The 24000-nt window shown below is 44.5% G+C and overlaps 1 protein-coding gene across 1 annotated transcript in view; it reads left to right on the top strand.

Moving 5' to 3' along the window:
• grm5b (glutamate metabotropic receptor 5b) overlaps positions 1-24000 on the top strand; it is a 134347-nt gene that overhangs the window by 106780 nt on the left and 3567 nt on the right. The window contains exons 12-16 of the mRNA XM_090223949.1: positions 3201-3318; positions 3542-3728; positions 18287-18445; positions 23067-23375; positions 23579-23745. Of these exons, the coding sequence (XP_090080075.1) occupies positions 3201-3318; positions 3542-3728; positions 18287-18445; positions 23067-23375; positions 23579-23745 (940 nt within the window). The remainder of the gene's footprint in view (positions 1-3200; positions 3319-3541; positions 3729-18286; positions 18446-23066; positions 23376-23578; positions 23746-24000) is intronic.

The following is a 24000-nucleotide window of genomic DNA, read 5'->3' as shown; positions in this document are numbered from 1 at the left end:
TTAAAATTAAATATATATAAAAAATACAAATAAATGTTTTTTTTCTCACCTGAGTATCCTCATTTCACTGCCAAAAATAAAGCATCTAGTGTTCAGCTAAATAACAACACAATGTCAAATACAGGTAGCCTAGTCAAATAAATAACATTAACTGTTACTCTCTCGCAGGAATTCCACAAAAGTTCGTATGTAGCCAAACGTAGCTGCTGCTCGTGTTGGTGTCTGTACTGATGGTGCAAAAGCCATGACAGGGAGACATAGTGGAGTGGTAACGTGTGTGCAAGCAGTTGCTCCAGACACCACTTGGGTACACTGCAGCATCCACCTAGAGGCTCTTGCTGCCAAAGGAATGCCTGACAGCATGAAAGACGTTTTGGACACTACAGTAAAAAAGTTTAACTTTGTTAAAGCAAGGCCCCTGAACTGTCATGTATTTTCTGCACTACGCAATGATATGGGCAGAGACCATACCTTTTATAACATACGGGTTATGCTGGTTATCAAGGGGCAAAGTATTTTTTAATTGAGAGATAGGCTTAAAGTTTTCTTTACTGACCATCATTTTCACTTGTCTGACCGCTTATAAGGATGACAAGTTTCTCACACGACTGGCCTATCTGGGTGATGTTTTTTCTCGCCTGAATGATCTGAATCTAGGATTACAGGGACTCTATATTCAATGTGCGGGACAAAATTTAAGCCATGATTAAGAAGTTGGAGCTCTTCTCTCTCTGCATTAACAAGGACAACACACAGGTCTTTCTGTCATTGTGTGATTTTTTGTGTGTGCAAATGACTCAAGCTTACGGACAATGTCAATGACATAGAGAAGCTCCTGAGTGAGTTGGGTGCTCAATTACACAGGTTCTTTCCCAAAACGGATGACACAATCAACTGGATTCATTATCCCTTTCATGCCCTGCCTCCACTCCACTTACCGATATCTGAAAAAGAGAGCTCCGTCGAAATTGCAACAAGCGGTTCTGTAAAAATGGAATTGAATCAGAAGCCACTGCCAGATTTCTGGATTGGGTTGCGCTCAGAGTATCCTGCCTTGGCAAATCATGCTGTTAAGACACTGATGCCCTTTGCAACCACGTATCTATGTGAGAGTAGATTCCCAGCCCTCACTAGCATGAAAACTAAATACAGGCACAGACTGTGTGTGGAATATGATTTAAGACTGAGTCTCTCTCCAATACAACCCAACATTGCAGAGTTATGTGCATCCTGTCAAGCACACCCTTCTCATTAACCTGTGGTGAGTTATTCATCATTTTCAATGAAAAAATATGTTTTTATATGTAAGATGGTTAAATAAAGAGCAAAATTATTGATTACTGTTATATTATTATTTGTGCCCTGGTCCTATGAGAGCTCTTTGTCACTTCCCACGAGCCGGGTTGAGACAACAACTCTCATTATTATGTTTAATAATTGTATCGTATAGTGTGTTTACAGCAGGTTTACAATGATGGCAAAAAACAACATTTGAGAGTGCCCTGACCCTGGTGCTAGAGGGGGTATAGCTGACCCTGGTGCAAGAGGGGGTACAACTGGAGGTTGAATGTTTGAAGGGGTACGGGACTATAAAAAGTTTGGGAACCACTGCTCTACTTCACTTGCTTTGGCAATCTAAATATATGTTTCCCATGCCAATTAAGCCCTTAAATTAGAATTTAATTTAATTAGGGGGGGGGGGAGAGAGAGAGAGAGAGAGAGACAGAGACAGAGAGAATACTGCTCCAGACCCTGAGGCGATAGTTAGTCTGTGTGAATGTGAACAGCAAGGTCTCTGTTAAATCAATAGAAAGATTAAACACACACTGCACTCAGATCAGATCATACAGCGAGAGAGAAGTCCGAACCCCACTGGAGGTGGAGAGAGAGAGAGAGGCCTCAATACAAAGTTCCTGAGCGACTGTAAAGTTGAGTTCAATTCAGGTTTTGTAAACAGTGTCTCCACAATGACTGTTTCTTCTCTTAAAGGTACCTGTACTCCCATTCAGCAAATAAACTGTTATTGCCTCTAAACTGAACTACTTCACTGATTAATTTAACATTATAGACTGTGTTAAAGGTAGAGCCGTTAATGACTTCATCTATTTTAACGGCAGTGTGGCGGCGGTGTTCTGTCTGGTTTGCCGTCTCCGGTGTTCTGTCTGGTTTGCCGTCCCCGGTGTTCTGTCTGGTTTGCCGTCTCCGGTGTTCTGTCTGGTTTGCCGTCTCCGGTGTTCTGTCTGGTTTGCCGTCTCCGGTGTTCTGTCTGGTTTGCCGTCTCCGGTGTTCTGTCTGGTTTGCAGTCTCCGGTGTTCTGTCTGGTTTGCCGTCTCCGGTGTTCTGTCTGGTTTGCCGTCTCCGGTGTTCTGTCTGGTTTGCCGTCTCCGGTGTTCTGTCTGGTTTGCCGTCTCCGGTGTTCTGTCTGGTTTGCCGTCTCCGGTGTTCTGTCTGGTTTGCCGTCTCCGGTGTTCTGTCTGGTTTGCCGTCTCCGGTGTTCTGTCTGGTTTGCCGTCTCTGGTGTTCTGTCTGGTTTGCCGTCTCTGGTGTTCTGTCTCGGACCTGCCGGGTCCGGGAGGTATTTCCAGCGAGCATTACGCCAGCTAATTAGAACTGTCCCTTTAATTAATGAGACTTATCTCACAGCCCAGGAGGGGTGGGGGAACAGAGGGAGAGAGAGAGAAAAGGAGGGAGAGTGTCACGTTTGTCATAAGGAGTAGACCAAGATGCAGCGTGGTATGTTTCCATCCTTTATTTTGGAAATGAAAACTTCAAAGAACAAAACAACAACCGAACCGTGCCGCTAGACTAGCGCTCACAGGCAACACTACATAGACAAGATCCCACAAAGCACAATGGGAAAATGGCTACCTAAATATGATCCCCAATCAGAGACAACGATAAACAGCTGCCTCTGATTGGGAACCATATCAGGCCAACATAGATATACAATTCCCCTAGATAACCCACCCTAAATCACACCCGACCCAACCAACATAGAGAATAAACAGCTCTCTATGGTCAGGGCGTGACAGAGAGAGAGGAGGGCACACGAGACAGAGAAGGTGAGAAAAAAGGAGGGATAACTAAATCCAGAGAAAAAGAGAGAGAAAGAAAGTAAGAAAAACTGAAAACTTATGAATACTGTTTATTTCTAACCTCTCACTATCTCTTTCTCTCTCCATCTCCCCCACACCCCCCAGGCTGTGACCCTATCCCAGTGGAGTACCTGCGTTGGGGGGACCCAGAGCCCATAGCTGCTGTGGCATTTGCTTGTTTGGGACTCTGTGCCACATTCTTCGTCACCTCCGTCTTCATCAGGTAACAACGTATGGATTTTAACATAATACATGTGAAAGTCAATGTCATATTGAAACGTTTGTTTGGGAGAATATGCACGGAGTAAAGCCCAGGGGATAACACGTTGAAGGGATTCCCCTTGTTTTCCAACAGGGTTTGGCACTGGGATTGTTTTCAACATGTCATTTTAACTGTAAGTTAGTGTATTTGTTACAAGGTTATACAACAAACTGTGTGGGTGTAGGTTCCGGGACACTCCGGTGGTGAAGTCGTCCAGCAGAGAGCTATGTTACATCATCCTGGCTGGGATCTGTCTGGGCTATCTCTGTACCTTCAGTCTCATCGCCAAGCCCCACGCTGCACACTGCTACCTACAGAGACTGGGCATAGGCCTGTCCCCTGCCATGAGCTACTCTGCCCTGGTCACCAAGGTACATCATCAAGCCCCTCTTTACCTTGATTCTTTCACCTACCATGTCCTTGTACATCCAGACGTAAGGATATCACAAACAGACTGTGTTTGAAGTCATTATTACAGATTTCCCCTTCTCTCCCCTTCATTCATTCATTCTCTCTGACGTGTTTGTTGTTGCAGACTAACAGTATAGCTTGTATCCTGGCTGTGTTGTTGTTGTTGCAGACTAACAGTATAGCTCGTATCCTGGCTGTGTTGTTGTTGCAGACTAACAGTATAGCTCGTATCCTGGTTGTGTTGTTGTTGTTGCAGACTAACCGTATAGCTCGTATCCTGGTTGTGTTGTTGTTGTTGCAGACTAACCGTATAGCTCGTATCCTGGCTGTGTTGTTGTTGTTGCAGACTAACAGTATAGCTCGTATCCTGGTTGTGTTGTTGTTGTTGCAGACTAACAGTATAGCTCGTATCCTGGCTGTGTTGTTGTTGTTGCAGACTAACAGTATAGCTCGTATCCTGGTTGTGTTGTTATTGTTGCAGACTAACCGTATAGCCCGTATCCTGGCTGTGTTGTTATTGTTGCAGACTAACCGTATAGCCCGTATCCTGGCTGTGTTGTTATTGTTGCAGACTAACCGTATAGCCCGTATCCTGGCTGTGTTGTTGTTGTTGCAGACTAACCGTATAGCTTGCATCCTGGCTGTGTTGTTGTTGTTGCAGACTAACAGTATAGCTCGTATCCTGGCTGTGTTGTTGTTGTTGCAGACTAACCGTATAGCCCGTATCCTGGCTGTGTTGTTGTTGTTGCAGACTAACAGTATAGCCCGTATCCTGGCTGTGTTGTTGTTGTTGCAGACTAACAGTATAGCCCGTATCCTGGCTGTGTTGTTATTGTTGCAGACTAACAGTATAGCTCGTATCCTGGCTGTGTTGTTGTTGCAGACTAACCGTATAGCTCGTATCCTGGCTGTGTTGTTGTATTTGCAGACTAACCGTATAGCCCGTATCCTGGCTGTGTTGTGGTATTTGCAGACTAACAGTATAGCTCGTATCCTGGCTGTGTTGTTGTTGCAGACTAACAGTATAGCCCGTATCCTGGCTGTGTTGTTGTTGTTGCAGACTAACAGTATAGCCCGTATCCTGGCTGTGTTGTTATTGTTGCAGACTAACAGTATAGCTCGTATCCTGGCTGTGTTGTTGTTGTTGCAGACTAACCGTATAGCTCGTATCCTGGCTGTGTTGTTGTTGCAGACTAACAGTATAGCTCGTATCCTGGCTGTGTTGTTGTTGCAGACTAACAGTATAGCCCGTATCCTGGCTGTGTTGTTGCTGTTGCAGACTAACAGTATAGCCCGTATCCTGGCTGTGTTGTTATTGTTGCAGACTAACAGTATAGCTCGTATCCTGGCTGTGTTGTTGTTGTTGCAGACTAACCGTATAGCTCGTATCCTGGCTGTGTTGTTGTTGCAGACTAACAGTATAGCTCGTATCCTGGCTGTGTTGTTATTGTTGCAGGCTAACAGTATAGCTCGTATCCTGGCTGTGTTGTTGTTGTTGCAGACTAACAGTATAGCTCGTATCCTGGCTGTGTTGTTGTTGTTGCAGACTAACAGTATAGCTCGTATCCTGGCTGTGTTGTTGTTGTTGCAGACTAACAGTATAGCTCGTATCCTGGTTGTGTTGTTGTTGCAGACTAACAGTATAGCTCGTATCCTGGCTGTGTTGTTGTTGTTGCAGACTAACAGTATAGCTCGTATCCTGGCTGTGTTGTTGTTGTTGCAGACTAACAGTATATCCCGTATCCTGGCTGTGTTGTTGTTGCAGACTAACAGTATAGCTCGTATCCTGGCTGTGTTGTTGTTGTTGCAGACTAACAGTATAGCTCGTATCCTGGCTGTGTTGTTGTTGTTGCAGACTAACCGTATAGCTCGTATCCTGGCTGTGTTGTTGTTGCAGACTAACAGTATGGCCCGTATCCTGGCTGTGTTGTTATTGTTGCAGACTAACAGTATTGCTCGTATCCTGGCTGTGTTATTGTGGCAGACTAACAGTATAGCTCGTATCCTGGCTGTGTTGTTGTTGCAGACTAACAGTATAGCTCGTATCCTGGTTGTGTTGTTGTTGTTGCAGACTAACCGTATAGCTCGTATCCTGGTTGTGTTGTTGTTGTTGCAGACTAACCGTATAGCTCGTATCCTGGCTGTGTTGTTGTTGTTGCAGACTAACAGTATAGCTCGTATCCTGGTTGTGTTGTTGTTGTTGCAGACTAACAGTATAGCTCGTATCCTGGCTGTGTTGTTGTTGTTGCAGACTAACAGTATAGCTCGTATCCTGGTTGTGTTGTTATTGTTGCAGACTAACCGTATAGCCCGTATCCTGGCTGTGTTGTTATTGTTGCAGACTAACCGTATAGCCCGTATCCTGGCTGTGTTGTTATTGTTGCAGACTAACCGTATAGCCCGTATCCTGGCTGTGTTGTTGTTGTTGCAGACTAACCGTATAGCTTGCATCCTGGCTGTGTTGTTGTTGTTGCAGACTAACAGTATAGCTCGTATCCTGGCTGTGTTGTTGTTGTTGCAGACTAACCGTATAGCCCGTATCCTGGCTGTGTTGTTGTTGTTGCAGACTAACAGTATAGCTCGTATCCTGGCTGTGTTGTTGTTGTTGCAGACTAACAGTATAGCCCGTATCCTGGCTGTGTTGTTGTTGTTGCAGACTAACAGTATAGCTCGTATCCTGGCTGTGTTGTTGTTGTTGCAGACTAACCGTATAGCCCGTATCCTGGCTGTGTTGTTATTGTTGCAGACTAACAGTATAGCTCGTATCCTGGCTGTGTTGTTGTTGTTGCAGACTAACCGTATAGCTCGTATCCTGGCTGTGTTGTTGTTGTTGCAGACTAACAGTATAGCTCGTATCCTGGCTGTGTTGTTGTTGCAGACTAACAGTATAGCCCGTATCCTGGCTGTGTTGTTGTTGCAAACTAACAGTATAGCCCATATCCTGGCTGTGTTGTTGTTGTTGCAGACTAACAGTATAGCTTGTATCCTGGCTGTGTTGTTGTTGTTGCAGACTAACAGTATAGCCCGTATCCTGGCTGTGTTGTTATTGTTGCAGACTAACAGTATAGCTCGTATCCTGGCTGTGTTGTTGTTGCAGACTAACCGTATAGCTCGTATCCTGGCTGTGTTGTTGTATTTGCAGACTAACCGTATAGCCCGTATCCTGGCTGTGTTGTGGTATTTGCAGACTAACAGTATAGCTCGTATCCTGGCTGTGTTGTTGTTGCAGACTAACAGTATAGCCCGTATCCTGGCTGTGTTGTTGTTGTTGCAGACTAACAGTATAGCCCGTATCCTGGCTGTGTTGTTATTGTTGCAGACTAACAGTATAGCTCGTATCCTGGCTGTGTTGTTGTTGTTGCAGACTAACCGTATAGCTCGTATCCTGGCTGTGTTGTTGTTGCAGACTAACAGTATAGCTCGTATCCTGGCTGTGTTGTTGTTGCAGACTAACAGTATAGCCCGTATCCTGGCTGTGTTGTTGTTGTTGCAGACTAACAGTATAGCCCGTATCCTGGCTGTGTTGTTATTGTTGCAGACTAACAGTATAGCTCGTATCCTGGCTGTGTTGTTGTTGTTGCAGACTAACCGTATAGCTCGTATCCTGGCTGTGTTGTTGTTGCAGACTAACAGTATAGCTCGTATCCTGGCTGTGTTGTTATTGTTGCAGACTAACAGTATAGCTCGTATCCTGGCTGTGTTGTTGTTGTTGCAGACTAACAGTATAGCTCGTATCCTGGCTGTGTTGTTGTTGTTGCAGACTAACAGTATAGCTCGTATCCTGGCTGTGTTGTTGTTGTTGCAGACTAACAGTATAGCTCGTATCCTGGTTGTGTTGTTGTTGCAGACTAACAGTATAGCTCGTATCCTGGCTGTGTTGTTGTTGTTGCAGACTAACAGTATAGCTCGTATCCTGGCTGTGTTGTTGTTGTTGCAGACTAACAGTATATCCCGTATCCTGGCTTTGTTGTTGTTGCAGACTAACAGTATAGCTCGTATCCTGGCTGTGTTGTTGTTGTTGCAGACTAACAGTATAGCTCGTATCCTGGCTGTGTTGTTGTTGTTGCAGACTAACCGTATAGCTCGTATCCTGGCTGTGTTGTTGTTGCAGACTAACAGTATGGCCCGTATCCTGGCTGTGTTGTTATTGTTGCAGACTAACAGTATTGCTCGTATCCTGGCTGTGTTATTGTGGCAGACTAACAGTATAGCCCGTATCCTGGCTGTGTTATTGTTGCAGACTAACAGTATATCCCGTATCCTGGCTGTGTTGTTGTTGTTGCAGACTAACAGTATAGCTCGTATCCTGGCTGTGTTGTTATTGTTGCAGACTAACAGTATAGCTCGTATCCTGGCTGTGTTGTTGTTGCAGACTAACCGTATAGCTCGTATCCTGGCTGTGTTGTTGTTGTTGCAGACTAACTGTATAGCTCGTATCCTGGCTGTGTTGTTGTTGTTGCAGACTAACAGTATAGCTCGTATCCTGGCTGTGTTGTTGTTGTTGCAGACTAACAGTATAGCCCGTATCCTGGCTGTGTTGTTGTTGTTGCAGACTAACAGTATAGCTCGTATCCTGGCTGTGTTGTTGTTGTTGCAGACTAACCGTATAGCCCGTATCCTGGCTGTGTTGTTATTGTTGCAGACTAACAGTATAGCTCGTATCCTGGCTGTGTTGTTGTTGTTGCAGACTAACTGTATAGCTCGTATCCTGGCTGTGTTGTTGTTGTTGCAGACTAACAGTATAGCTCGTATCCTGGCTGTGTTGTTGTTGCAGACTAACAGTATAGCCCGTATCCTGGCTGTGTTGTTGTTGCAAACTAACAGTATAGCCCATATCCTGGCTGTGTTGTTGTTGTTGCAGACTAACAGTATAGCTTGTATCCTGGCTGTGTTGTTGTTGTTGCAGACTAACAGTATAGCCCGTATCCTGGCTGTGTTGTTATTGTTGCAGACTAACAGTATAGCTCGTATCCTGGCTGTGTTGTTGTTGCAGACTAACCGTATAGCTCGTATCCTGGCTGTGTTGTTGTATTTGCAGACTAACCGTATAGCCCGTATCCTGGTTGTGTTGTGGTATTTGCAGACTAACAGTATAGCTCGTATCCTGGCTGTGTTGTTGTTGCAGACTAACAGTATAGCTCGTATCCTGGCTGTGTTGTTGTTGCAGACTAACAGTATAGCCCGTATCCTGGCTGTGTTGTTGTTGTTGCAGACTAACAGTATAGCCCGTATCCTGGCTGTGTTGTTATTGTTGCAGACTAACCGTATAGCTCGTATCCTGGCTGTGTTGTTGTTGCAGACTAACAGTATAGCTCGTATCCTGGCTGTGTTGTTATTGTTGCAAACTAACAGTATAGCCCATATCCTGGCTGTGTTGTTGTTGTTGCAGACTAACAGTATAGCTCGTATCCTGGCTGTGTTGTTGTTGTTGCAGACTAACAGTATAGCTCGTATCCTGGCTGTGTTGTTGTTGTTGCAGACTAACAGTATAGCTCGTATCCTGGCTGTGTTGTTGTTGTTGCAGACTAACAGTATAGCTCGTATCCTGGCTGTGTTGTTGTTGTTGCAGACTAACAGTATATCCCGTATCCTGGCTGTGTTGTTGTTGCAGACTAACAGTATAGCTCGTATCCTGGCTGTGTTGTTGTTGTTGCAGACTAACAGTATAGCTCGTATCCTGGCTGTGTTGTTGTTGTTGCAGACTAACCGTATAGCTTGTATCCTGGCTGTGTTGTTGTTGCAGACTAACAGTATGGCCCGTATCCTGGCTGTGTTGTTATTGTTGCAGACTAACAGTATTGCTCGTATCCTGGCTGTGTTATTGTTGCAGACTAACAGTATAGCCCGTATCCTGGCTGTGTTGTTGTTGTTGCAGACTAACAGTATAGCTCGTATCCTGGCTGTGTTGTTGTTGTTGCAGACTAACAGTATAGCCCGTATCCTGGTTGTGTTGTTGTTGTTGCAGACTAACAGTATAGCTCGTATCCTGGCTGTGTTGTTGTTGTTGCAGACTAACAGTATAGCCCGTATCCTGGCTGTGTTGTTGTTGTTGCAGACTAACAGTATAGCTCGTATCCTGGCTGTGTTGTTGTTGTTGCAGACTAACCGTATAGCCCGTATCCTGGCTGTGTTGTTATTGTTGCAGACTAACAGTATAGCTCGTATCCTGGCTGTGTTGTTGTTGTTGCAGACTAACTGTATAGCTCGTATCCTGGCTGTGTTGTTGTTGTTGCAGACTAACAGTATAGCTCGTATCCTGGCTGTGTTGTTGTTGCAGACTAACAGTATAGCCCGTATCCTGGCTGTGTTGTTGTTGCAAACTAACAGTATAGCCCATATCCTGGCTGTGTTGTTGTTGTTGCAGACTAACAGTATAGCTCGTATCCTGTCTGTGTTGTTGTTGTTGCAGACTAACCGTATAGCTTGTATCCTGGCTTTGTTGTTGTTGCAGACTAACAGTATGGCCCGTATCCTGGCTGTGTTGTTATTGTTGCAGACTAACAGTATTGCTCGTATCCTGGCTGTGTTATTGTTGCAGACTAACAGTATAGCCCGTATCCTGGCTGTGTTGTTGTTGTTGCAGACTAACAGTATAGCTCGTATCCTGGCTGTGTTGTTGTTGTTGCAGACTAACAGTATAGCCCGTATCCTGGTTGTGTTGTTGTTGTTGCAGACTAACAGTATAGCTCGTATCCTGGCTGTGTTGTTGTTGTTGCAGACTAACAGTATAGCCCGTATCCTGGCTGTGTTGTTGTTGTTGCAGACTAACAGTATAGCTCGTATCCTGGCTGTGTTGTTGTTGTTGCAGACTAACCGTATAGCCCGTATCCTGGCTGTGTTGTTATTGTTGCAGACTAACAGTATAGCTCGTATCCTGGCTGTGTTGTTGTTGTTGCAGACTAACTGTATAGCTCGTATCCTGGCTGTGTTGTTGTTGTTGCAGACTAACAGTATAGCTCGTATCCTGGCTGTGTTGTTGTTGCAGACTAACAGTATAGCCCGTATCCTGGCTGTGTTGTTGTTGCAAACTAACAGTATAGCCCATATCCTGGCTGTGTTGTTGTTGTTGCAGACTAACAGTATAGCTCGTATCCTGTCTGTGTTGTTGTTGTTGCAGATTAACCGTATAGCTCGTATCCTGGCTGTGTTGTTGTTGCAGACTAACAGTATAGCTCGTTTCCTGGCTGTTTTGTTATTGTTGCAGACTAACAGTATAGCCCGTATCCTGGCTGTGTTGTTGTTGTTGCAGACTAACAGTATAGCTCGTATCCTGGCTGTGTTGTTGTTGTTGCAGACTAACAGGATAGCTCGTATCCTGGCTGTGTTGTTGTTGTTGCAGACTAACAGTATAGCTCGTATCCTGGCTGTGTTGTTGTTGTTGCAGACTAACCGTATAGCTCGTATCCTGGCTGTGTTGTTGTTGTTGCAGACTAACAGTATAGCCCGTATCCTGGTTGTGTTGTTGTTGTTGCAGACTAACAGTATAGCCCGTATCCTGGTTGTGTTGTTGTTGCAGACTAACAGTATAGCCCGTATCCTGGCTGTGTTGTTGTTGTTGCAGACTAACAGTAATGCTTGTATCCTGGTTGAGTTGTTGTTGTTGCAGACTAACAGTATAGCTCGTATCCTGGCTGTGTTGTTGTTGTTGCAGACTAACCGTATAGCTCGTATCCTGGCTGTGTTGTTTTTGCAGACTAACAGTATAGCTCGTATCCTGGCTGTGTTGTTATTGTTGCAGACTAACAGTATAGCCCGTATCCTGGCTGTGTTGTTATTGTTGCAGACTAACAGTATAGCTCGTATCCTGGCTGTGTTGTTATTGTTGAAGACTAACAGTATAGCTCGTATCCTGGCTGTGTTGTTGTTGTTGCAGACTAACCGTATAGCTCGTATCCTGGCTGTGTTTTTGTTGCAGACTAACAGTATAGCTGGTATCCTGGCTGTGTTGTTATTGTTGCAGACTAACTGTATAGCTCGTATCCTGGCTGTGTTGTTGTTGTTGCAGACTAACAGTATAGCTCGTATCCTGGCTGTGTTGTTGTTGTTGCAGACTAACAGTATAGCTCGTATCCTGGCTGTGTTGTTGTTGTTGCAGACTAACAGTATAGCTCGTATCCTGGCTGTGTTGTTGTTGTTGCAAACTAACAGTATAGCCCATATCCTGGCTGTGTTGTTGTTGTTGCAGACTAACAGTATAGCTCGTATCCTGGCTGTGTTGTTGTTGTTGCAGACTAACAGTATAGCTCGTATCCTGGCTGTGTTGTTGTTGTTGCAGACTAACAGTATAGCTCGTATCCTGGCTGTGTTGTTGTTGTTGCAGACTAACAGTATAGCTCGTATCCTGGCTGTGTTGTTGTTGTTGCAGACTAACAGTATATCCCGTATCCTGGCTGTGTTGTTGTTGCAGACTAACAGTATAGCTCGTATCCTGGCTGTGTTGTTGTTGTTGCAGACTAACAGTATAGCTCGTATCCTGGCTGTGTTGTTGTTGTTGCAGACTAACCGTATAGCTTGTATCCTGGCTGTGTTGTTGTTGCAGACTAACAGTATGGCCCGTATCCTGGCTGTGTTGTTATTGTTGCAGACTAACAGTATTGCTCGTATCCTGGCTGTGTTATTGTTGCAGACTAACAGTATAGCCCGTATCCTGGCTGTGTTGTTGTTGTTGCAGACTAACAGTATAGCTCGTATCCTGGCTGTGTTGTTGTTGTTGCAGACTAACAGTATAGCCCGTATCCTGGTTGTGTTGTTGTTGTTGCAGACTAACAGTATAGCTCGTATCCTGGCTGTGTTGTTGTTGTTGCAGACTAACAGTATAGCCCGTATCCTGGCTGTGTTGTTGTTGTTGCAGACTAACAGTATAGCTCGTATCCTGGCTGTGTTGTTGTTGTTGCAGACTAACCGTATAGCCCGTATCCTGGCTGTGTTGTTATTGTTGCAGACTAACAGTATAGCTCGTATCCTGGCTGTGTTGTTGTTGTTGCAGACTAACTGTATAGCTCGTATCCTGGCTGTGTTGTTGTTGTTGCAGACTAACAGTATAGCTCGTATCCTGGCTGTGTTGTTGTTGCAGACTAACAGTATAGCCCGTATCCTGGCTGTGTTGTTGTTGCAAACTAACAGTATAGCCCATATCCTGGCTGTGTTGTTGTTGTTGCAGACTAACAGTATAGCTCGTATCCTGTCTGTGTTGTTGTTGTTGCAGACTAACCGTATAGCTTGTATCCTGGCTTTGTTGTTGTTGCAGACTAACAGTATGGCCCGTATCCTGGCTGTGTTGTTATTGTTGCAGACTAACAGTATTGCTCGTATCCTGGCTGTGTTATTGTTGCAGACTAACAGTATAGCCCGTATCCTGGCTGTGTTGTTGTTGTTGCAGACTAACAGTATAGCTCGTATCCTGGCTGTGTTGTTGTTGTTGCAGACTAACAGTATAGCCCGTATCCTGGTTGTGTTGTTGTTGTTGCAGACTAACAGTATAGCTCGTATCCTGGCTGTGTTGTTGTTGTTGCAGACTAACAGTATAGCCCGTATCCTGGCTGTGTTGTTGTTGTTGCAGACTAACAGTATAGCTCGTATCCTGGCTGTGTTGTTGTTGTTGCAGACTAACCGTATAGCCCGTATCCTGGCTGTGTTGTTATTGTTGCAGACTAACAGTATAGCTCGTATCCTGGCTGTGTTGTTGTTGTTGCAGACTAACTGTATAGCTCGTATCCTGGCTGTGTTGTTGTTGTTGCAGACTAACAGTATAGCTCGTATCCTGGCTGTGTTGTTGTTGCAGACTAACAGTATAGCCCGTATCCTGGCTGTGTTGTTGTTGCAAACTAACAGTATAGCCCATATCCTGGCTGTGTTGTTGTTGTTGCAGACTAACAGTATAGCTCGTATCCTGTCTGTGTTGTTGTTGTTGCAGATTAACCGTATAGCTCGTATCCTGGCTGTGTTGTTGTTGCAGACTAACAGTATAGCTCGTTTCCTGGCTGTTTTGTTATTGTTGCAGACTAACAGTATAGCCCGTATCCTGGCTGTGTTGTTGTTGTTGCAGACTAACAGTATAGCTCGTATCCTGGCTGTGTTGTTGTTGTTGCAGACTAACAGGATAGCTCGTATCCTGGCTGTGTTGTTGTTGTTGCAGACTAACAGTATAGCTCGTATCCTGGCTGTGTTGTTGTTGTTGCAGACTAACCGTATAGCTCGTATCCTGGCTGTGTTGTTGTTGTTGCAGACTAACAGTATAGCCCGTATCCTGGTTGTGTTGTTGTTGTTGCAGACTAACAGTATAGCCCGTATCCTGGTTGTGTTGTTGTTGCAGACTAACAGTATAGCCCGTATCCTGGCTGTGTTGTTGTTGTTGCAGACTAACAGTAATGCTTGTATCCTGGTTGAGTTGTTGTTGTTGCAGACTAACAGTATAGCTCGTATCCTGGCTGTGTTGTTGTTGTTGCAGACTAACCGTATAGCTCGTATCCTGGCTGTGTTGTTTTTGCAGACTAACAGTATAGCTCGTATCCTGGCTGTGTTGTTATTGTTGCAGACTAACAGTATAGCCCGTATCCTGGCTGTGTTGTTATTGTTGCAGACTAACAGTATAGCTCGTATCCTGGCTGTGTTGTTATTGTTGAAGACTAACAGTATAGCTCGTATCCTGGCTGTGTTGTTGTTGTTGCAGACTAACCGTATAGCTCGTATCCTGGCTGTGTTTTTGTTGCAGACTAACAGTATAGCTGGTATCCTGGCTGTGTTGTTATTGTTGCAGACTAACAGTATAGCTGGTATCCTGGCTGTGTTGTTGTTGTTGCAGACTAACAGTATAGCTCGTATCCTGGCTGTGTTGTTGTTGTTGCAGACTAACAGGATAGCTCGTATCCTGGCTGTGTTGTTGTTGTTGCAGACTAACAGTATAGCTCGTATCCTGGCTGTGTTGTTGTTGTTGCAGACTAACCGTATAGCTCGTATCCTGGCTGTGTTGTTGTTGTTGCAGACTAACAGTATAGCCCGTATCCTGGTTGTGTTGTTGTTGTTGCAGACTAACAGTATAGCCCGTATCCTGGTTGTGTTGTTGTTGCAGACTAACAGTATAGCCCGTATCCTGGCTGTGTTGTTGTTGTTGCAGACTAACAGTAATGCTTGTATCCTGGTTGAGTTGTTGTTGTTGCAGACTAACAGTATAGCTCGTATCCTGGCTGTGTTGTTGTTGTTGCAGACTAACCGTATAGCTCGTATCCTGGCTGTGTTGTTTTTGCAGACTAACAGTATAGCTCGTATCCTGGCTGTGTTGTTATTGTTGCAGACTAACAGTATAGCCCGTATCCTGGCTGTGTTGTTATTGTTGCAGACTAACAGTATAGCTCGTATCCTGGCTGTGTTGTTGTTGTTGCAGACTAACCGTATAGCTCGTATCCTGGCTGTGTTGTTTTTGCAGACTAACAGTATAGCTCGTATCCTGGCTGTGTTGTTGTTGTTGCAGACTAACAGTATAGCTCGTATCCTGGCTGTGTTGTTGTTGTTGCAGACTAACAGTATAGCTCGTATCCTGGCTGTGTTGTTGTTGTTGCAGACTAACAGTATAGCTCGTATCCTGGCTGTGTTGTTGTTGTTGCAGACTAACAGTATAGCTCGTATCCTGGTTGTGTTGTTGTTGCAGACTAACAGTATAGCTCGTATCCTGGCTGTGTTGTTGTTGTTGCAGACTAACAGTATAGCTCGTATCCTGGCTGTGTTGTTGTTGCAGACTAACAGTATGGCCCGTATCCTGGCTGTGTTGTTATTGTTGCAGACTAACAGTATAGCTCGTATCCTGGCTGTGTTATTGTTGCAGACTAACAGTATAGCCCGTATCCTGGCTGTGTTATTGTTGCAGACTAACAGTATAGCCCGTATCCTGGCTGTGTTGTTGTTGTTGCAGACTAACAGTATAGCTCGTATCCTGGCTGTGTTGTTGTTGTTGCAGACTAACAGTATAGCCCGTATCCTGGTTGTGTTGTTGTTGTTGCAGACTAACAGTATAGCTCGTATCCTGGCTGTGTTGTTGTTGTTGCAGACTAACAGTATAGCCCGTATCCTGGCTGTGTTGTTGTTGTTGCAGACTAACAGTATAGCTCGTATCCTGGCTGTGTTGTTGTTGTTGCAGACTAACCGTATAGCCCGTATCCTGGCTGTGTTGTTATTGTTGCAGACTAACAGTATAGCTCGTATCCTGGCTGTGTTGTTGTTGTTGCAGACTAACTGTATAGCTCGTATCCTGGCTGTGTTGTTGTTGTTGCAGACTAACAGTATAGCTCGTATCCTGGCTGTGTTGTTGTTGCAGACTAACAGTATAGCCCGTATCCTGGCTGTGTTGTTGTTGCAAACTAACAGTATAGCCCATATCCTGGCTGTGTTGTTGTTGTTGCAGACTAACAGTATAGCTCGTATCCTGTCTGTGTTGTTGTTGTTGCAGATTAACCGTATAGCTCGTATCCTGGCTGTGTTGTTGTTGCAGACTAACAGTATAGCTCGTTTCCTGGCTGTTTTGTTATTGTTGCAGACTAACAGTATAGCCCGTATCCTGGCTGTGTTGTTGTTGTTGCAGACTAACAGTATAGCTCGTATCCTGGCTGTGTTGTTGTTGTTGCAGACTAACAGGATAGCTCGTATCCTGGCTGTGTTGTTGTTGTTGCAGACTAACAGTATAGCTCGTATCCTGGCTGTGTTGTTGTTGTTGCAGACTAACCGTATAGCTCGTATCCTGGCTGTGTTGTTGTTGTTGCAGACTAACAGTATAGCCCGTATCCTGGTTGTGTTGTTGTTGTTGCAGACTAACAGTATAGCCCGTATCCTGGTTGTGTTGTTGTTGCAGACTAACAGTATAGCCCGTATCCTGGCTGTGTTGTTGTTGTTGCAGACTAACAGTAATGCTTGTATCCTGGTTGAGTTGTTGTTGTTGCAGACTAACAGTATAGCTCGTATCCTGGCTGTGTTGTTGTTGTTGCAGACTAACCGTATAGCTCGTATCCTGGCTGTGTTGTTTTTGCAGACTAACAGTATAGCTCGTATCCTGGCTGTGTTGTTATTGTTGCAGACTAACAGTATAGCCCGTATCCTGGCTGTGTTGTTATTGTTGCAGACTAACAGTATAGCTCGTATCCTGGCTGTGTTGTTATTGTTGAAGACTAACAGTATAGCTCGTATCCTGGCTGTGTTGTTGTTGTTGCAGACTAACCGTATAGCTCGTATCCTGGCTGTGTTTTTGTTGCAGACTAACAGTATAGCTGGTATCCTGGCTGTGTTGTTATTGTTGCAGACTAACAGTATAGCTGGTATCCTGGCTGTGTTGTTGTTGTTGCAGACTAACAGTATAGCTCGTATCCTGGCTGTGTTGTTGTTGTTGCAGACTAACAGGATAGCTCGTATCCTGGCTGTGTTGTTGTTGTTGCAGACTAACAGTATAGCTCGTATCCTGGCTGTGTTGTTGTTGTTGCAGACTAACCGTATAGCTCGTATCCTGGCTGTGTTGTTGTTGTTGCAGACTAACAGTATAGCCCGTATCCTGGTTGTGTTGTTGTTGTTGCAGACTAACAGTATAGCCCGTATCCTGGTTGTGTTGTTGTTGCAGACTAACAGTATAGCCCGTATCCTGGCTGTGTTGTTGTTGTTGCAGACTAACAGTAATGCTTGTATCCTGGTTGAGTTGTTGTTGTTGCAGACTAACAGTATAGCTCGTATCCTGGCTGTGTTGTTGTTGTTGCAGACTAACCGTATAGCTCGTATCCTGGCTGTGTTGTTTTTGCAGACTAACAGTATAGCTCGTATCCTGGCTGTGTTGTTATTGTTGCAGACTAACAGTATAGCCCGTATCCTGGCTGTGTTGTTATTGTTGCAGACTAACAGTATAGCTCGTATCCTGGCTGTGTTGTTGTTGTTGCAGACTAACCGTATAGCTCGTATCCTGGCTGTGTTGTTTTTGCAGACTAACAGTATAGCTCGTATCCTGGCTGTGTTGTTGTTGTTGCAGACTAACAGTATAGCTCGTATCCTGGCTGTGTTGTTGTTGTTGCAGACTAACAGTATAGCTCGTATCCTGGCTGTGTTGTTGTTGTTGCAGACTAACAGTATAGCTCGTATCCTGGCTGTGTTGTTGTTGTTGCAGACTAACAGTATAGCTCGTATCCTGGTTGTGTTGTTGTTGCAGACTAACAGTATAGCTCGTATCCTGGCTGTGTTGTTGTTGTTGCAGACTAACAGTATAGCTCGTATCCTGGCTGTGTTGTTGTTGCAGACTAACAGTATGGCCCGTATCCTGGCTGTGTTGTTATTGTTGCAGACTAACAGTATAGCTCGTATCCTGGCTGTGTTATTGTTGCAGACTAACAGTATAGCCCGTATCCTGGCTGTGTTATTGTTGCAGACTAACAGTATATCCTGTATCCTGGCTGTGTTGTTGTTGTTGCAGACTAACAGTATAGCTCGTATCCTGGCTGTGTTGTTATTGTTGCAGACTAACAGTATAGCTCGTATCCTGGCTGTGTTGTTGTTGCAGACTAACCGTATAGCCCGTATCCTGGCTGGCAGTAAGAAGAAGATCTGTACTAGGAAGCCCAGGTTCATGTCTGCATGCGCCCAGCTCATCATCGCCTCTCTACTCATCCTGCTGCAACTGGGCATCATAGTGGCTCTCTTCCTCATGGAGCCCCCACAGGTAGGCTGTGCCCACTGGGTGTATGTGTGTGTGTGTGTGTGTGTGTGTCAGCGAGGAATGGCAGGGAATTGTCAGCCTAAGGGTCTGAGACTGCCTCTTAAATAATTAAGTGAATGATACATTTACTTGCTGAACTGGCTGAAGTGAAAACCCTGGTGCCAACATGGTCTCCACCTCAGTTGTGGAGGCACTTTCCTTTATTTTTTTGATTTTTTATAATTATTATTCTATTTTTTATGGCCTTTTTCACCCCCAATTTCGTGATATCTATTTGGTAGTTATAGTCTTGTCTCATTGCTGCAACTCCCGTACGGACTCAGGAAAGGCGAAGGTCGAGAGCCATGCATCCTCCGAAACACGACCCTGCTAAGCCTCACTGCTTCTTGACAGACTGCTCTCTTTAACCCGGAAGCCAGCTGCACCAATGTGTCGGAGGAAACACTGCATAGCTGGCGACCGAAGTCCGCATGTATGCGCCCGGGCCCGTAACAAGGAGTGGCTAGAGCGTGATGGGACAAGGACATCCCGGCTGGCCAAACCCGGACAACACTGGGCCAATTGTGAGCCGCCTCATGGGTCTCCTGGTTGTAGTAGGCTGCGACACAGCTTGGGATCAAACCCGGGTCTGTAGTGATGCAGTGCTGTGCCTTAGACTGCTGCGCCACTCGGGAGGCTCCCCAACCCACTTTCTGACTTCATACATACTGTACAGCATCTACACTGAGTGTACAAAACATTAAGAACACCTTCCTAATATTGATTTCCAGGGCATGGATTCTACAAGGTGTTGAAAGCGTTCCACAGGGATGCTGACCCATGTTGACTCTACAAGGTGTTGAAAGTGTTCCACAGGGATGCTGGCCCATGTTGACTCTAATGCTTCCCACAGTTGTGTCATGTAGATGCCCTTTGGGTGGTGGACCATTCTTAAAACCTGTTAAGGATATGGCAGACATATGCCCCCTTTGGAGAGATTGGGTACCCCTAGTAAACTGAAAAAAAAATCTGTCAAAAATTGCTAATATATGCATATAATAATTATTATTGGATAGAAAACACTCTAAAGCTTCTAAAACCGTTGGAATTATGTCTGTAAGTATAGCAGAACTCACAGGGCAGGCATTCTTCCAAACTAGTTTTTGTGGTCATGAAAGTTGGAGCAACTTTGACGTCATCGCCCCCACCCTTCCCAACCAGTTATGATTCTGGGGAGACTTTCTATGTCTTCCACTAGATGTCCTCATTCAGTAGAGCTTTAAATCGTTCAAATCCCGCGAGAATTGGCCCTATGGGAGTGAAATTAGTGCGTGCCACGAGAAAATAGGTTGTGCGTTGTGGCGCGAATTGGTCCCGGTCATTCCTTTGTTCCAGCACTCAGAAGAAGGACAAACAATGACCGGTTGAATTGAAAATTGTTTTGTGTGTTTAAAACATCATAAAGCTTGCTTCTGCACTTAGTTTGACCTGTTTAGTCGACATATAATATGTAATTTTGAAGTTTTGATGCGCAACTTTTCCGGACCAGAGGACATTTTGGGTGCATTTCAGCTGATGTTATTAGCAGTAGCTAATACAAAGACGCAAGACTTGAAACCAAATGATGTATTGGGTAAGTATGAAGCCTTCCAGAACATTCTGAACGAAGACCATCGAAGGTAAGGGAATATTTATGCTGAAATCTGTGTTTCTGTTGACTCCAACATTACGGAGAAATGTAGCTTGTATCTGAGCGCCGTCTCAGCATATTGAATAGTGTGCGATTTCTGTAACGTTAAAAATAAATCTAACAAAGCGGTTGCATAAAGAAGCAGTGTATCTTTCTAACTATATGTAGAACATGTATATTTAGTCAAAGTTTATGATGTCTATTTACGTTATCTTGCCGCGCTACCTAGATTTCCTGCGGACATTTTTGAGTAATTTCTGAACGTGAACTCAATGTAAATGGACATTTATGGATATAAATGGCATATTATTGAAAAAAAAAAATGTACTGTGTAACATGTCCTATTACTGTCATCTGATGAAGATTTTCAAAAGGTTAGTGAACGATTTATTTTTTAATCCTGCGTTTGTTGATTGCATGTTTTGGCTATTCAAATGAGCTGTGTCTGGTGGTGGTTTGACATATATATGTGCTATGTTTTCGCCGTAAACCATTTTAGAAATCTGACTTGCTGGCTAGATGAACAAGGTGTTTATCTTTCATTTGAGCTATTGGACTTGTTAATGTGTGGAGGTTAAATATTTCTAAGAATATTTTTGCGTTCCATGCGCCACCGTTTCAGCTGAACGTGGGAGGGTTGATTCCCAAATGGGAACCAATATCTTTATTAATACACACGGGAAACTGTTGAATGTGAAAAACCCAGCAGCGTTGCAGTTCTTGACACAAACCAGTGTGCCTGGCACCTATTACTATACCCCGTTCAAAGGGACTTCAATATTCTGTCTTGCCCATTCACCATCTGAATGGCACTCATACACAATCCATGTCTCAATTGTCTCAAGGCTTAAAAATCCTTCTTTAACCTGTCTCCTCCCCTTCACCTACACTGATTGAAGTGGATTTAACAAGTGACATCAATAAGGGATCATTAGCTTTCACCTGGATTCACCTGGTCACACTATGTCATGGAAAGTGTTCAAATAAAAAAAAATCTAATTGTATTGGTCACATACACACGGTTAGCAGATGTTAATGGTCACATACACAAGGTTAGCAGATGTTATTGGTCACATACACACGGTTAGCAGATGTTAATGGTCACATACACGCGGTTAGCAGATGTTAATGGTCACATACACATGGTTAGCAGATGTTAATGGTCACATACACACGGTTAGCAGATGTTAATGGTCACATACACACGGTTAGCAGATGTTAATGGTCACATACACGCGGTTAGCAGATGTTAATGGTCACATACACAAGGTTAGCAGATGTTATTGGTCACATACACACGGTTAGCAGATGTTAATGGTCACATACAGACGGTTAGCAGATGTTAATGGTCACATACACAAGGTTAGCAGATGTTAATGGTCACATACACACGGTTAGCAGATGTTAATGGTCACATACACACGGTTAGCAGATGTTAATGGTCACATACACATGGTTAGCAGATGTTAATGGTCACATACACACGGTTAGCAGATGTTAATGGTCACATACACACGGTTAGCAGATGTTAATGGTCACATACACATGGTTAGCAGATGTTAATGGTCACATACACACGGTTAGCAGATGTTATTGGTCACATACACACGGTTAGCAGATGTTAATGGTCACATACACACGGTTAGCAGATGTTAATGGTCACATACACACGGTTAGCAGATGTTAATGGTCACATACACATGGTTAGCAGATGTTAATGGTCACATACACATGGTTAGCAGATGTTAATGGTCACATACACATGGTTAGCAGATGTTAATGGTCACATACACATGGTTAGCAGATGTTAATGGTCACATACACAGGGTTAGCAGATGTTATTGGTCACATACACGGGGTTAGCAGATGTTATTGGTCACATACACGGGGTTAGCAGATGTTATTGGTCACATACACGGGGTTAGCAGATGTTAATGGTCACATACACACGGTTAGCAGATGTTAATGGTCACATACACGCGGTTATCAGATGTTAATGGTCACATACACATGGTTAGCAGATGTTAATGGTCACATACACATGGTTAGCAGATGTTAATGGTCACATACACGGGGTTAGCAGATGTTATTGGTCACATACACGGGGTTAGCAGATGTTATTGGTCACATACACAGGGTTAGCAGATGTTATTGGTCACATACACGTGGTTAGCAGATGTTAATGGTCACATACACGGGGTTAGCAGATGTTAATGGTCACATACACGGGGTTAGCAGATGTTAATGGTCACATACACAGGGTTAGCAGATGTTAATGGTCACATACACATGGTTAGCAGATGTTAATGGTCACATACACGCGGTTAGCAGATGTTATTGGTCACATACACGGGGTTAGCAGATGTTATTGGTCACATACACGGGGTTAGCAGATGTTATTGGTCACATACACGCGGTTAGCAGATGTTATTGGTCACATACACACGGTTAGCAGATGTTATTGGTCACATACACACGGTTAGCAGATGTTATTGGTCACATACACACGGTTAGCAGATGTTATTGGTCACATACACATGGTTAGCAGATGTTAATGGTCACATACACACGGTTAGCAGATGTTAATGGTCACATACACGCGGTTAGCAGATGTTAATGGTCACATACACACGGTTAGCAGATGTTATTGGTCACATACACATGGTTAGCAGATGTTAATGGTCACATACACATGGTTAGCAGATGTTAATGCGAGTGTAGCGAAACACTTGTCCTTCTAGCTCTGACAGCGCAGCAATATATAACATGTAATCTAACAATTCCACAACAACTACCTAATACACACAAATCTAAAGGGATGGAACAAGAATATGTACATATAAATATATGGATGAGCAATGACAGAGTGGCATAGGCAAAATGCAATAGATGTTCCTAATGTTTAGTCTGCTCAGTGTTTGTACATGCTGATACAGATGTCTCTACTACCTGCAGGTGATCCACGACTATCCCAGCATCCGGCAGGTCAATCGCATCTGTTACACCACCAACCTGGGCGTGGTGGCGCCGCTGGGCTACAACGGCCTGCTGATCCTGAGCTGCACCTTCTACGCCTTCAAGACGCGCAACGTCCCGGCCAACTTCAACGAGGCCAAGTACATCGCCTTCACCATGTACACCACCTGTATCATCTGGCTGGCCTTCGTGCCCATCTACTTCGGTTCCAACTACAAGATCATCACCATGTGCTTCAGCGTCAGCCTCAGTGCCACTGTGGCGCTCTGCTGCCTGTTCGTGCCCAAGGTAAGACACACAGGACACTGGAGATAGAAAACAGCTTCAGCTTTAATCAAAACGGAATCAGGTGCTCGACTGAGGGACTTGAAAAGGAATGTTTTTTTTTAATATTGTGTTTGGTTAAAAGGGACTTGTGAAGGGTTATAACAAGTGTTATGTAGTGCTTATGAAGGGTTATGAAGCTCTTCTGTCTGTCTCGCTCTCTCCAGGTGTATATCATCCTGGCCAAGCCAGAGCGTAACGTACGCAGTGCTTTCACTACGAGCACGGTAGTACGCATGCACGTGGGTGATGGGAAGTCCTCCTCGGCCGCCAGCCGCTCGTCCAGCCTGGTCAACCTCTGGAGGCGACGCTGCTCCGCTGGAGAGACACTCAGGTGTGTGTGTGCGTGTGTGTAGGGCAGGGAATACAGAGAGATGAGAGCCCGTCTGGGGTCACACAGGAGGTAGTGTTTAGCTGAGATCAGTGCTGGGTCACTGTCCCAGTGAATCTCATTTGAGGGCCGTTTCAGTAACAGCCTTTTTAGTGCAGAGCCATTTCAATAAGGACCATCTGAGTCAATAGTTCCTCAGCAGCTGTGTGTCTGTCTCTCTGTCTGACCTGAGTCCGACCCGCACACCTGATTATGCAG

The sequence above is a fragment of the Oncorhynchus mykiss genome, chromosome 27 (genome assembly GCF_057628025.1).
Source record: "Oncorhynchus mykiss isolate SJ-2025 chromosome 27, ASM5762802v1, whole genome shotgun sequence".
Taxonomy (NCBI): domain Eukaryota; kingdom Metazoa; phylum Chordata; class Actinopteri; order Salmoniformes; family Salmonidae; genus Oncorhynchus; species Oncorhynchus mykiss.
Note: the sequence above shows the minus strand (reverse complement) of the source record. Positions and strands in the feature narration are given on the sequence as shown.